General features: G+C 55.2%; 1 protein-coding gene across 1 annotated transcript; it reads left to right on the top strand.

Moving 5' to 3' along the window:
• Positions 1-3,551: 3,551 nt before the first annotated feature.
• OTOP3 (otopetrin 3) lies at positions 3,552-13,014 on the top strand. Its single transcript, XM_047758700.1, has 7 exons — positions 3,552-3,603; positions 5,169-5,666; positions 5,757-5,893; positions 6,809-6,867; positions 7,096-7,214; positions 10,416-11,230; positions 12,406-13,014. Exons 1-7 carry the CDS (start codon positions 3,552-3,554, stop codon positions 12,574-12,576), a joined length of 1,851 nt encoding a protein of 616 aa, XP_047614656.1. The 3' UTR covers positions 12,577-13,014.
• The last annotated feature ends 498 nt before the right edge of the window (positions 13,015-13,512 follow it).

The following is a 13,512-nucleotide window of genomic DNA, read 5'->3' as shown; positions in this document are numbered from 1 at the left end:
GAAATCAATAAACCTGATGTTCCCCCTCCCCCACCCGTGCCCCATTTCTTGTCTCAGCAGCCGCATCTAAGGTGATCGCAGGAGGGGATCTTGGGGCAGAAGCTGCAGGTTCCCCTGGAGATACTCAGGTCTCGAGCTCTTCGGGGGGGGGGCGCAGAGCCACGTCTGAATTACAGACTAGTTACAGACTAGAACCTGGGTGGCTTCCAGGAGCTGGGCAGGGTACCCAGGCTGCCACCATCCTCTTCCCTTCATCCTCAAGTGACATAGACTTTTTTTTTTAATGTGTTCCACAACTCATGGAAGGTTAGGTAGGACGGATCTAATCCAACTACCATTTTACAAAGAAGAAAACTGAGACCAGAGATGTTAACATGACTTGCCCACAGCCACACAGCAAAAGGGAACCAGTGCCTAAGAACAGTCATTTTCCATTTTTTTTTTTTCACGCATAAGAGCCCTTTTTCCCTCTCAAATAAAACATTTCAGGAGTTCCTGTCGTGGCTCAGTGGTTAACGAACCCGACTAGGAACCATGAGGTTGCAGGTTCGATCCCTGGCCTCACTCAGTGGGTTAAGGATCTGGCGTTGCCGTGAGATGTGGTGTAGGTCGCAGACGCGGCTCAGATCTGGGGGTGCTATGGTTCTGGCATAGGCTGGCGGCTACAGCTCTGATTCGACCCCTAGCCAGGGAACCTCCACATGCCACAGGTGCGGCCCTAGAAAAGACAAAAAAAAACATTTCAGGAACCCAAGCCTATAACATAGGCTGTTCTAACATAGTTTAGGACACGGCTGCTCTAGCTTAACAGGGGTTGGGTGGCACAGATCCTCACCCCCTGGGTCTCCTCTTACCCATCATCCCAACTCCTCTAAAGCCTGTGTGCCTCTAGTCTACAAAGATGTAGAGACAGGGTGACTGCGAAGCGGGGGAGATCTTGGCGGGGCAGAGGACGTGGGATCTCATTGTCCTCCCAGCCCTCTGACCCTCTCGGAAAGCCCCTCAAATAAAAGCTTGATCTTAAAAAAAATAATAATAATAAGGAAGGGGAAAGAGAGATGGACTTAGCAGTGAGAGAGACAGAAAATCAGATGGTGCACAGAGAGAGCACGAAGGAGGCACCAACAGCTAGAAGAGGAGATGGAATTGGTGGCCAGCGGAGTCTGGTGAAAGGGGGGACAGGCAGAGGTGGGGGCTGGGGTAGGAAGAAATGACATTTTTCAGGGAGCAGTGGCTCCCGGGGCACAGGGGACTTCGAGGAAAATGTGCCAGGACCCACCAGCAGAATGAGGTGGGCAGGTCTCAGAGGCTGCAGGAAGTTGAGGGCCAGAGCGGGGCACCTTCCCACCCCACTGGCCTTCTGCCCCAAGTTCACGTGGGAGTTAGAGAGACTGCTGCAAAGCCAGGCCTGATGCAAGGTGGGGTACAGGAAAAGGGACCCCAGATCTGTGTGGGAGGATCCATTCCCTGTTTGGCCGCCAGAGGAAAGTGTGGCCTGAACCCTCAAGGCCTTTACTGCGGCCTAAGGACATCTCACCCCACGTGGCAAGTGGGCCTGCTGGTGGGTTCCCTGACCCTGCCGCCGCGCGCCTGCACCGCCTCTGGCCCTGCCCGCCTGTCCAGCCGCCTCGCTATTGGCTGCACCGTCCGGGGAGCACCCGGCGGGGTAATTAACGAAAGATTAATGAGAGCCCCAAAGTCAACAGAAAAATCAATGGGCCGCGGAGCCCAAGAGGCGGCTGCGCAGTCGTGCGGGGGAAGGGCATCGGGGGCATCCCTCCCAGCGCGGGGGCCTCACCTGGACGGACGATCGGCGCTGCTGTGGTCAGCCTGCGGCGATGCCAGCCCCGGCCTCAGGTAAGGCTCCCCCGCGGCGCCTTTCCGGCCCGGAGCGCCCTCGGACCCCCGAGGAACCTTCCGGGCCAGCCGACCCTTGATGCTCACACTTCCTCCGCTCCCAAAGCCAGGTTTACAGACTCGGGGCTGCAGGGACTGGGGCGGGAGGGCGAGATGACGAGAGACAGGCCAACCTCTGGTGACCTGAACTCCAGCCCCCCTCTGCCCCCTCTGTCCCCCACCCCAGCCCCCGCTCTGCGCCCCATCTGCTTTCCGCGGACTGGGGACGCACTGAGTTCAGCGGGGCGCGCCTGGCCTTAGCCGGGACTGAACTCGCACAGTCAAAAGGGCCGCCGAAGCTGGAAAGAAGCAAAAAGCCCGGACGGAAGCGGAAAAAAGGGTGGGGTTGGGGCTGCCTGGACGCCCAGAGGCCTACGTGTGGCGACCGTCTCAGGCTTCGCAGTCACTCGAGTAGCTCGGAAAGAGATCTCGCCCGAAGCACCCCCCCACCGCCCGTGCTCAGCAGCCTCCTTCGAAACTGTCCAGGCGCGCCGCGCCCCGACGGCCCCGCAGCTTTCATCACCTGCCTCTAATCGCGACCTACAAACCAGTTTGGTGTCCCGGCCCTCCCTTGGACTGGCGTCGCGCCCAGGGGCGTGCCAGAGGGTGGCGGATTCTTCCAAGTCAATCTGGAAGCCCTCACCCTCTTCTCGTGACCCTGGGTGCCCACCGGGACACCCTGCCCCACCGAGGAACGAGTCCGCCACTTTGAGAGCTCCCTCTAGCGGCCGAGGGAGGCTTGGCCCCCCGGGGGTGGGGGTGGGGAAGATAGTCAAGGCGAGGACCCTGGAGAATAGGACCTTGTCCTCCAGTGTCCTCTCTAGGCCTGCAGTCCAATCAACACCTGCCCCTGAAATTCATCAATAATCCCAGCCTTTCCGGCCTCTCCAGGACCTGGACAGAACAGGAAGGAAATACATAAATTGAGGGCTTCCTGTGTGCCAGGCATGGCTCTATATGTATGTACATGTGTCAAATCATTTAATTTTGAAAAATCTCCATCGGGTAAGTTAATTCCTTTGTTTGCTCTTTCAAGAAATCTTTATTGACCATCTACCCTGCAGCAGGTACTATTCCATAGTTGTATGTCTGTTTACAGAGGAAGAAACTGGGGCCGGGAAAGTCTAAGCTTGTTCACGGTCACACAGGTAGTTCGTGCCAGAATCTGGACTCTTAATCACTAGGCTATCCTCCTGCCTCCAGGTGGATTCTGGGAAGGCGAGATGGGGCAGTCAGATTTGGGAGAAAGCGAGCAGGGAGTTGTCCCTGTGAGCTTGGGTCTTGCTCAACCTAGGCAGGGGAGCCTGGGAAGAAAGACAAAGATCACCCGGAAAGTCTCCACTGGGCCAGCGTACATAGGGTTTGATGGGAAGGTTCTCTGTCCATGCTTCTGGTGCTGAAAGTTCCCCCAGAAAATGCCAGAGTCAGTCAGCAAATATTGGCTTAGTTCATGCTTGTGCCAAATTGGGGGCGGGGGGGCTTGTCCAGCCAGGCGAAGAAGGCTTCCCAGGAGAGGTGCCTAAGGTTGGTGGCACCGATGGGCAAAAGCATTGGGGGAGCGCAGCAAGAGAGGCAGAAGGAACAGCAGGCTGCAGGAGTGACGGCGGGAGGAGTGGGCCCACAGGAGAAACAGGGAGTCCTCTGGCTGGGACTGGATGAATTTTGGGGGCAGCAGGTGTCTGGAGTGTGACAAGGGGGCAGGACAAGGTAGGGGGCAGAACTGAAGCAAGAATAACAGTGAGGGGGTTCCCATTGGGATTCAGTGGGTTAAGGACCCGACCTAGTCTCCATGAGGATGCCGGTGCAATCCCTCTCTCAGTGGGTTAAGGATCCAGCGTTGCTGCAAGCCAAGGTGTATGTGGCAGATGCGGCTCAGATCCAATGCTGCTGTGGCTGTGACCTAGACCTCAGCTGCAGCTCCAATTTGACCCCTAGCCCAGGAACTTCCATATGCTGCAAGTATGGCCATAAAAAGGGCAGCTACAGCTGCCAGCCTTCCATGTGCAACCTGCCCAATATTTACCGCAACAGCGGTATCTTACAGATATTTTAAAAGTAATCTTACCCACACCTATATTACCTATAATAGAGTATTATTTCAGATCGGAGCATCCTTTTTTTCCCCACAGCATATGGAGGTTCCCAGGCTGGAGCTACAGCTTCCAGCCTACACCACAGCCACACCAACTCCAGATCCGAGCCTTGTCTGCAACCTACACTGCAGCTCACAGCAACACTGGATCCTTAACCCACTGAGTGAGGCCAGGGATCGAACCCGTTCCTAGTCGGATCCGTTTCCACTGCGCCATGACAGGAACGCCCCACATCAGAGCATTCTTTCCCACCAAGCCCACACTCAGCCTCAGGATCCTTCTTTTTTTGTGTGTGTGTGTCTTTTGTCTTTTTGTTGTTGTTGTTGTTGTTGTTGTTGTTGCTATTTCTTGGGCCGCTCCTGCGGCATATGGAGGTTCCCAGGCTAGGGGTTGAATCGGAGCTGGAGCCACCGGCCTACGCCAGAGCCACAGCAACGCGGGATCCGAGCCACGTCTGCAACCTACACCACAGCTCATGGCAACGCCGAATCCTTAACCCACTGAGCAAGGGCAGGGACCGAACCCGCAACCTCATGGTTCCTAGTCGGATTCGTTAACCACTGCACCACGACGGGAACTCCCAGGGTCCTTCTTAAACCCCAGGCAGCGACCACCCAACCAATCAGTCAGAACAAAAGAGGAAGCCTAGATCTCCCCAAAGTGAGCAGTGCCTTTTAGCAATAAAAAGTCACAGCCTTGGAAACTGCCCAGTGGACAGACATTATTATTCTAACTTAGGATCAAGCGCGGGGGAAGGATGAGGGGGTGAGGGGAAGGTGCCCCTCAAGCCGGTGGAAATAATTCCAGGATTTATGTGGAGCACAAAGGGCTTCCATATTCCCTGGTCTGTTTGAACCAACCACCTTGGGTCCTGTAGGGTAGATAGGGCAGGAGTTCCCGTTGTGGCTCAGTGGTAATGAACCTGACTAGAATCCACAAGGACGTGAGTTTGATCCCTGGCCTCACTCAGTGGGTGAAGGATCCAGCATTGCTGTGGCTGTGTTGTAGGTCAGCAGCTACAGTACTGATTCGACTCCTAACCTGGGAACTTCTACAGGCTTCGGGTGCAGCCCTAAAAAAACCAAAAATTTTTTTAAAAATTAAAAAAAAAAAAGGTAGATGAAACAGCTGCTGTTATTTCCAATGTCCCAACCAGAGAGGTTGCTTCGCTTACCCTAGGTCACACAGCCATTAGAGGCAGGAGTGGAACTGGGCCCAGATCAGCCTGGCAGCCAACCAGAACCCTTTCTCCCTCCCCAGCCCCTACTGAAGCTCTACCAGTGGCCTCTCCAGAAGCACAGGAGCCTGGCGAAACCCCGGCCAAGGAGAGCCAAGCAGCCATGGGGGCTGAGGGGACAAAGGCCCCTGCCCCACCGGTCCAGAAGTCCTGGCTGGTGAGGCATTTTTCACTGCTGCTGCGGCGGGATCGGCAGGCCCAGAAGGCCGGGCAGCTCTTCTCGGGGCTCCTGGCCCTCAACGTGGTGTTCCTGGGCGGCGCCTTCATCTGCAGCATGATTTTCAACAACGTGGCCATCACACTGGGCGACGTGTGGATCCTGCTGGCCACGCTGAAGTCCCTGTCCCTCCTCTGGCTCCTCTACTACACCGCTGGCACCACCCGCCAGCCACACGCCGTGCCCCACCAGGACCCTCACGCGGGACCCATCTGGGTGCTGGGTGAGTATGGGGTCACCTGGTGGGTGGGGGGGTGGTGGCGAGGGACGACCCTTTCCAGCGCAGGTGCCCATGGCCGCCTGGCCCCGCCAGGCTCCCTGGTGCTCTTTGGCAGCTGCACCATCTGCCTCAACATCTTCCGCGTGGGCTATGACATCAGCCACAGTGACTGCAAGTCGCAGCTGGAGCTCATCTTCCCTGCCATCGAGATCATCTTCATGGGCGTCCAGGTGACAGACCTCTCCCACCCCCATGCTGGGTGCATAAGCACCCCAACTTACGCCTAGAAGCAGCCCCATCAGCAGATACCTACCTGGCCCAGAGTACGTTCACTCACCTCAGCCCCTCCCCCCCCACACCTGCCTCCCTGTGCCCACGGCCACGCTACCTACAGGCATCTGCCTCGGCACACACTCCATGCCACTGGAACACAGACACCTATAGATACACCTGCCTGTACATACCTGCGTATACCTAAATCTACAGCCCCCAGATACACAGAACTATTCCTTTTTTTTTTTTCTTTTTGGCCACACCCATGGCAGGCGGAAGTGCCTGGGCCAGGATCGAACCCACACCACAGAAGCGACCTGAGCCACAGCAGTGAAAACATCAGATTCTTAACCTGCTGAGCCAGCAGGGTACTCCTACGTCATCTTTTTTACTGCTCCTATAAGTGGGCATTCCCTTGAGAGGCAGTCCATTTTAATCCCGTTTTATTTTATTTTATTCTTCTTAGGGCCGCACCTGCAGCATATGGAAGTTCCCAGGCTAGGGGTCAAATCAGAGCCACAACCACAGCAAGCCTGGATCCAAGCTACATCCTTGATCCGCTGAGACTCTGAGCGAGGCCAGGGATTGAACCTTCATCCTCATGGATACTAGTCTGGTTCTTAACCTGCTGAGACACGAGACCTCCTTAGTCCCGTTTTAGAGCCAAGGAAACTGTGGCTCAGAGATGTTTTGCCACTGGCCAAAGTCACACAGCAAGGAAAGTGTGGAGTCAGGATTCTGATCTAACCCTGGCTTCCCCACTGTCTCTTCCATTGTAAATACACACAAGCATCTAGAACACACACCCCACGGTCCCGGCGCCAACCCGCATCCCACCTCAGCCCCTGGGCTCAAGGCCCTTTGTCTTTCAGACCTGGGTGCTCTGGAAACACTGTAAGGACTGTGTTCAGGTCCAGACCAACTTCACTAGGTAAGATCCAGGCACCTTCTCTCCTCCCAACCCCGCCCCTCATGAGTGCCCGCCCCCGCCCAGCTTCTCTGGGCAGGGTGGCCCTGGGTGTAGGTCCCTCCAGAAGTGCTAATAGCGGACAGGACCTGGCTTTGGGAGTGACTCATCACCCCTGAGGCCGTGATGGTGAAGGTGGGAGCCCCAGGGAGCCCGCCAGGCTGTGTGGGCGGAGTGTCGCACCTCCTCCAGGTGTGGCCTGATGCTGACCCTGGCCACGAACCTGCTGCTGTGGCTTCTGGCTGTCACCAATGACTCCATGCACCACGAGATCGAGTCCGAGCTCAACACCCTCATGAAGAAGTTCTCAGGTACGAAGGGGACCCACCCCTGGCTGCACACCACACACACACACACACACACACACACACACACACACCACACACGCTACACTCCCTCAGGAGTTCCCTTCGTAGTTCAGCGGTTAGGATCCATGAGGTTGTGGGTTCGATCCCTGGCCTCACTCAGTGGGTTGAGGGTCTGGTGTGGCTGTGAGCCGTGGTGTAAATCACAGATGAGGCTTGGATCTGCCGTTCTTGTGGCTGTGGTGTAGGCCAGTAGCTGTAGCTTCGATTGGACCCCTAGCCTGGGAACTTCCATATGCCAGGGGTGTGGCCCTAAAAAGCAAAAAACCCCAAAACAACAACAGCAAAAAACCGAGTAAGGCTCAGTGGCTCTAGAGTTGGGAGCAAACTGTAGAGCCGGATCATAACTAAACAGAAACTGACATTTGCCAATGGTACCCATGCTGCGCTGGCACTGTGCAACCCCGCTCCAGGCATCCATCTAGCTATCAGTAAAGCCAGCTACTAATCCTGGCCAGGCCACTCACTGATAAGTCCAGGTATGCACCCCACCCCTGGTGTTTGCATTTTACTTGCAAGAAACTAAAAAGCCTTCCAGACTGAAAGGAAGGTCTTCCCAACACAGTGGTTGGTACCTGGACGTATCAGGAGGAACAGGAGATTTCTGGGGAGAAAGAACCTTCCGGATTGTTCCATGTATGCAATGCCCTACCGGTACATTCTGCCCTTAGAGTTCATGTCCCATAAACCTACCTGGGAACGTTGCTGTCTGTGAGATTCAGCCACACCTGTATGTATACAGCACCCCCTCAGGTGGCATCACCATCCTGACCTGTGTACAGCCAAGCCTTTGCCACACACTCACACATTCACACACCCAGTGCATAAATCTCGGCACGCCTGTATACCGTGGGCATTCTTCATACTCCAGATACTCTTTTCAGAAGAGCTGTACAAAGAGAAGCTTTGGTAAGTGACATGTTTTTTTTTAATGGCCACACCCTCAGCATATGCAAGTTCCCAGGCCAGGAATCAGATCCGATCCGAAATTGTGACCTACAATGAAGCTGTGGCAATGCCAGATCCTTAACCCTATGTGCTGGGCTGGGGATTGAACCTACATCCTAACGCCGCAGAGATGCTGCAAATCCTGCTGCGCCACAGGGGGAATTCCATCATAGATTTTTTTTAAGTTTTTTTTTTTTGGCCACACTCAAGGCACACAGAAGTTCCTGAGCTAAGTATCAAACCCAAACCACCACAGTAACTTGAGCCACAACAGTGACAACACCAGATCCTTAACTGCTAGGTTACCAGGGAACGCCTGGATTTTTTGTTATTGTTGTTTTTTGTCTTTTGTCCTTTTTAGGGCTGTACCTGTGGCATATGGAGGTTCCCAGGCTAGGGGTCCAATTGGAGCTGTAGCTGCCGGCCTACACCTCAGCTACAGCAACGCAGGATCCAAGCCACATCTGCGACCTACACCGCAGCTCCTGGCAATGCCAGATCCTTAACCCACTGAGCGAGGCCAGGGATCGAACCTGCAACCTCCTGGTTTCTAGTCAGATTCATTTCCGCTGCACCACGACGGGAACTCCCTGGATTTTTTTAATTATTAAAAAATTCAAACATACAGATGAGTGAAAGAACAGGACATACTCATCACCAAGACATAATAAATATTGACATTTTGCCATATTTATTCCAACATTTTTGCTGAGTTACTTACATTATATAAATTGTGGCCTTTAATCTCAAAACATTTCAGTAGGCATGTCTTTAAAATAATATATTCCCCCAGAGTTCCCTAGTGGTATAGTGGCCTAAGGATCCAGGGTTGTCCCTGCTGTGGCGTGTGTTGGATCCCTGGCCCAGGAATTTCCACACACCACAGGTGTGGCCAAAAATAAAATAATGAAATAATATATTTTCCTACATTAGCACAATGCTGTTAAAATTTCTAACAAAATGTTTTAACATCATCCTCATCCTCTGTTTTTTGTTGTTGTTTTTTTTTTCTTTTTTTTTTTAGGGCTGCACCCATGGCGTATGGAGGTTCCCAGGCTAGGGGACCAATTGGAGCTACAGCTGCCAGCCTACACCACAGCCACAACAACGAAGGGTCCAAGCCACATCTGCGACCTACGCCACAGCTCATGGCAATGCCGGATCCTTAACCCACTGAGCGAGGCCGGGGATCGAACCTGCAACCTCATGGTTCCTAGTCGGATTCGTTTCCGCTGCACCACAGTGGGAACTCCCATCCCCATCCTCTGTATCAGCCTATATTTCACTTTCTCCAATCGGCCCATGAAATGTCTTTTCCAGATGGTTTGTTCAAACATGCAGTACTTTTGGTGGTTCAGTGAAGTCTCTTCCCTAATGACATTGAGATTTGAGGGGTTGCTTCCTCGTGGGGGCATTTGACTTGCTCCTGTCTCCCTTATTTTTCCTAGAAAGGGGAAGTGTGGCCCAAAGCATTGGTTCGATTCAGGTTAAGCATTTGGGGGACTAGCATTCCACAGGGGCTGCTGCGTGCTTTACAGGCACCTCATCGCAAGGCAAGAGGTCTGAGGACCGCACTGTGGATGCTGTTGACCATCCAGGTGTAGCCGTACAGCCCTCCCATTATAAAGCTGCAGGTTGCAGAGTTCCTGCTGTGGCTCGGCAGTAATGAAACTGACTAGTTTCCATGAGGACACGGGTTCCATCCCTGGCCTCACTCAGAGGGTTAAGGATCTGGCGTTGCCATGAACTGTGATGTAGGTTACAGATGAGGCTCAGATCTGGCTGTGGCTGTGATGTAAGCCGGCAACTGCAGCTCCGATTCGACCCCTAGCCTGGGAACTTCCGTATGCTGCAGGTGCAGCCCTAAAAATAAATAAATAAATAAAGTTACAGGTTTCCTCTTGTGCTCAGCAGGTAATCTGCGGAGGTGACATTAAGCATCAAAGACATCATGTGTTAAATGCTTTACCTAAGCTTGGTACCTGGGGTCTAGGACCCCTTTGTCAAAGAATGACCAGCCTGTGATTTCTGATTTCTGTCTCTGAGCCTCAGTTTCCATATCTGTGAAATGGGTGGCTGGATCCCTTCCGCCTCCACCGCTCTCCAGGAGGTGAAGGGGGTTGGTTTGTGCAGCTGGTTTGCTCAGAGCAAGGTCCGCCCACCCGAACAGCTGTGCCCTCCCACCCTGCCCCCTCCCAGGCAACGACACCAACACCTGTCTGTGCCTCAATGTCACCATATGCAAGGTCTTCCAGAAGGGCTACCTGATGCTCTACCCCTTCAGCACCGAGTACTGCCTCATCTGCTGTGCTGTGCTCTTCGTCATGTGGAAGAACGTGGGCCGCCGCCTGGCACCCCACGTAGACGGCCACCCCAGGACCCCGCCCTTCCACCTGCACGGAGCCATCTTTGGGCCGCTGCTGGGCCTGCTGGTACTGGTGGCAGGCGTGTGCGTCTTCGTGCTTTTCCAGATCCAAGCCAGTGGCCCTGCCATCGCACGCCAGTATTTCACCATCTACTACGCCTTCTATGTAGCCGTGCTGCCCGCCATGAGCCTGGCATGCCTGGCGGGCACGGCCATCCACGGGCTGGAGGAGCGAGAGCTGGACACTCTCAAGAACCCCACCCGCAGCCTGGACGTGATGCTGCTGATGGGCGCCGCCCTGGGCCAGATAGGCATCTCCTACTTCTCCATCGTGGCCATCGTGGCCACTCGCCCCCACGAGGGGCTCAACCGCCTCATCCTGGCCTACTCGCTGCTGCTCATCCTGCAGCACATAGCCCAGAACCTCTTCATCATCGAGGGCCTACACCGGCGCCCACTCTGGGAGGCAGCGCCCGAGAGCCTGGCTGGGAAGCGAGAGGCTGAGCCGCCCCGCAGGGGATCCCTGCTGGAGCTGGGCCAGGATCTGCGGCGGGCTTCATTGGCCTACATCCACTCCTACAGCCACCTCAACTGGAAGCGGCGGGCCCTCAAGGAGATCTCACTCTTCCTCATCCTCTGTAACATCACAGTGAGTGGTGGGGCCAAGAGGCATGCGAGTGGAGCTGGCAAGGCAGCCCCAGAAAGCCTCACTCAGGAAAGGATGGATCAAGGTGTAGTCATTGTGCATTGACTGTGCCAAGGGCAACTAGCTTGTACCTTTGTTGAGGACGCAGGCCTCTTTCCAACTAGGTTGATGCTATTTGAGAGTAGAGAGTGTCCTCCAGCTCCCTGCAAGGGGTCTGGCATGAATGAATGTGCCAAGCATGTGGCTACGTGCTCTGGGGGAGCTTACTGCTTAGTTGGGGAGACATAGGGGGACCACTCAGAGAATTAGCAAATAATTAATGGCCCACTGACTTAAGTGAAAGGAAGAGATCAGAAAGTACCTGTTTTTCTAAAGAATCTCTAGGGGAAGGTGTCAACAATGGCTTCTTAGTGTCTCAGTGCTTGTTAGGTCCCAAGCCCACCTTTCCATGGGATACTTTTGAATCTCGCTGAATCGTCACACTGACCCCAAGCAACAGGCACGACTACTGTCCCTATTTAACAGATGAGGAAACTGAGGCTTAGGCTGTTTGATGTGCTCACGTTCCCAAAGCCTGCAAGTGGCATTCTTGGGACAACTCCAGGTTGTCTGAGCCACGTTGATAATGACTGTGCTGAAAATGCCTCTGATGGTGAAACCTCTGGTCCAGGCAGCGCATAAGTAATAATTTGGCCCTAAGCTGTGATAGGAGCCCAGAGAAGGAAGTGCGGACCCAAAGGGAGACTTTGTGGAAGTTTGATCTGGACCTTGAGGAACGGGCAGAATTTGGACAGAAGGCAGGGCAGGGACGCAGCAGGCAGAGTCGTGACTAGCGGAAGAATGAACCCAGGACGGGTAAGGTGACTGAGATCAGGGCATAGGGGAGCCCAGGTGATAGAGCAGGTTGTACCGTAGTGGTGGCCACCTGGGGGCTCGTGATCCAGCTGGATTTGGGCTGTGCCCCAGGCAAGCCAAGGAGGTGGCTGAGGCTTTCCGGGGTGTGAGGACGAGGGGGATCTGGGCGGGGAGGGGCTGGCTCTGAAAGCCTACGGGTGAGGGAATGCTAGGGTGGGGGATGTGCTGGAGGGGCGGCAGGTTCTGGGGCTGCCTCCCCTGAGCTGGGTGCCTTGGGGATGGGAGAGCCCCTCCCCCACGCCGCCCCCTCCTCTCTCCATCAGCTCTGGATGATGCCCGCTTTTGGCATCCACCCGGAATTCGAGAACGGGCTGGAAAAGGATTTCTACGGCTACCGGACGTGGTTCACCATCGTCAATTTTGGCCTGCCCCTGGGCGTCTTCTACCGCATGCACTCTGTGGGGGGGCTGGTGGAGGTCTACTTAGCGGCTTGAGGGTGCCCAGGGAACCCACCCTCTGCAGAACCCCAAAGTTCCACGGCCGGGGAAAACATATTCCAGATGCCCTGTTCCAGGGGGACCTAGACCAGCCCGGGTTCCCCAACACCACCTCTTCCCAGGTGCTCTCTGAGAAGGGGGCTGTCTGCACACAGCCCAAGGCCAGGGCCACGACACTGAGCTGCTGATGCCCATGCCCACAACTGCGTGCACGCCTGCCCCGATTCACCACCTCAATCAGTGTAGCCAAGAAGCCCCAGCTACTCTCCGGGAAGTTCAGCCCTAAATGATTGAGTCCCAGGGAGCCTGGGGAGGGGGCTCTACCCAGCCAGGCCTCCACAGTCTGCCTCCTGCACGGGCCAAGCTCAGCCCAGGACATCTGGAAGCTCGTGGCTCAGCAGGCAATGCTGCCCTTCTCTCCCCACATGCTCTGTTCCCTAATGAGCTCATTAATTAGCTGCTAGGCAGGGTTCAACAGCTCTCTCCCGCTGCCATAAACCCTGTTTGTTTGATCGATTACATTGGGCTTCGTGGCATTTATTCTTGGGCACAGAGCTGCCACTCGGCATATGGTGGGAAGGGACAGTCCTCCTGGGCTGGTCTATAGAGCTGGGACAGTCCTGTTTCTGGGCCAGGAGGGGTCTACACCCTTTGTCTGACCCACAGGAGGAGGGGCAAGCGACGGACCTGAGGCTCTCGCATCCCCCCATCCCTTGCCAGCACGCCTTTCCCCCAGGACAGAGCCCCGGGTGCCTTCTGTGCCCACTCATCGCCAGGGTTGTGGCCTCTGGCTGCCTAGTCCCCAGGCCTTTCGGATCCTCTGAACCATGGGGTGGGGAGGAAAGGCACTGACAGCCCATCCATCTCTCTCAGCCCAGCGCAAACACTGGCGAGGCCCAGGGGGAGGCCCAGGGAAGAGAGTCCTGGCCCCGC

Source organism: Phacochoerus africanus, chromosome 14 (genome assembly GCF_016906955.1).
Source record: "Phacochoerus africanus isolate WHEZ1 chromosome 14, ROS_Pafr_v1, whole genome shotgun sequence".
Classification (NCBI taxonomy): domain Eukaryota; kingdom Metazoa; phylum Chordata; class Mammalia; order Artiodactyla; family Suidae; genus Phacochoerus; species Phacochoerus africanus.
This window is presented reverse-complemented; position numbering and strand designations above follow the sequence as displayed.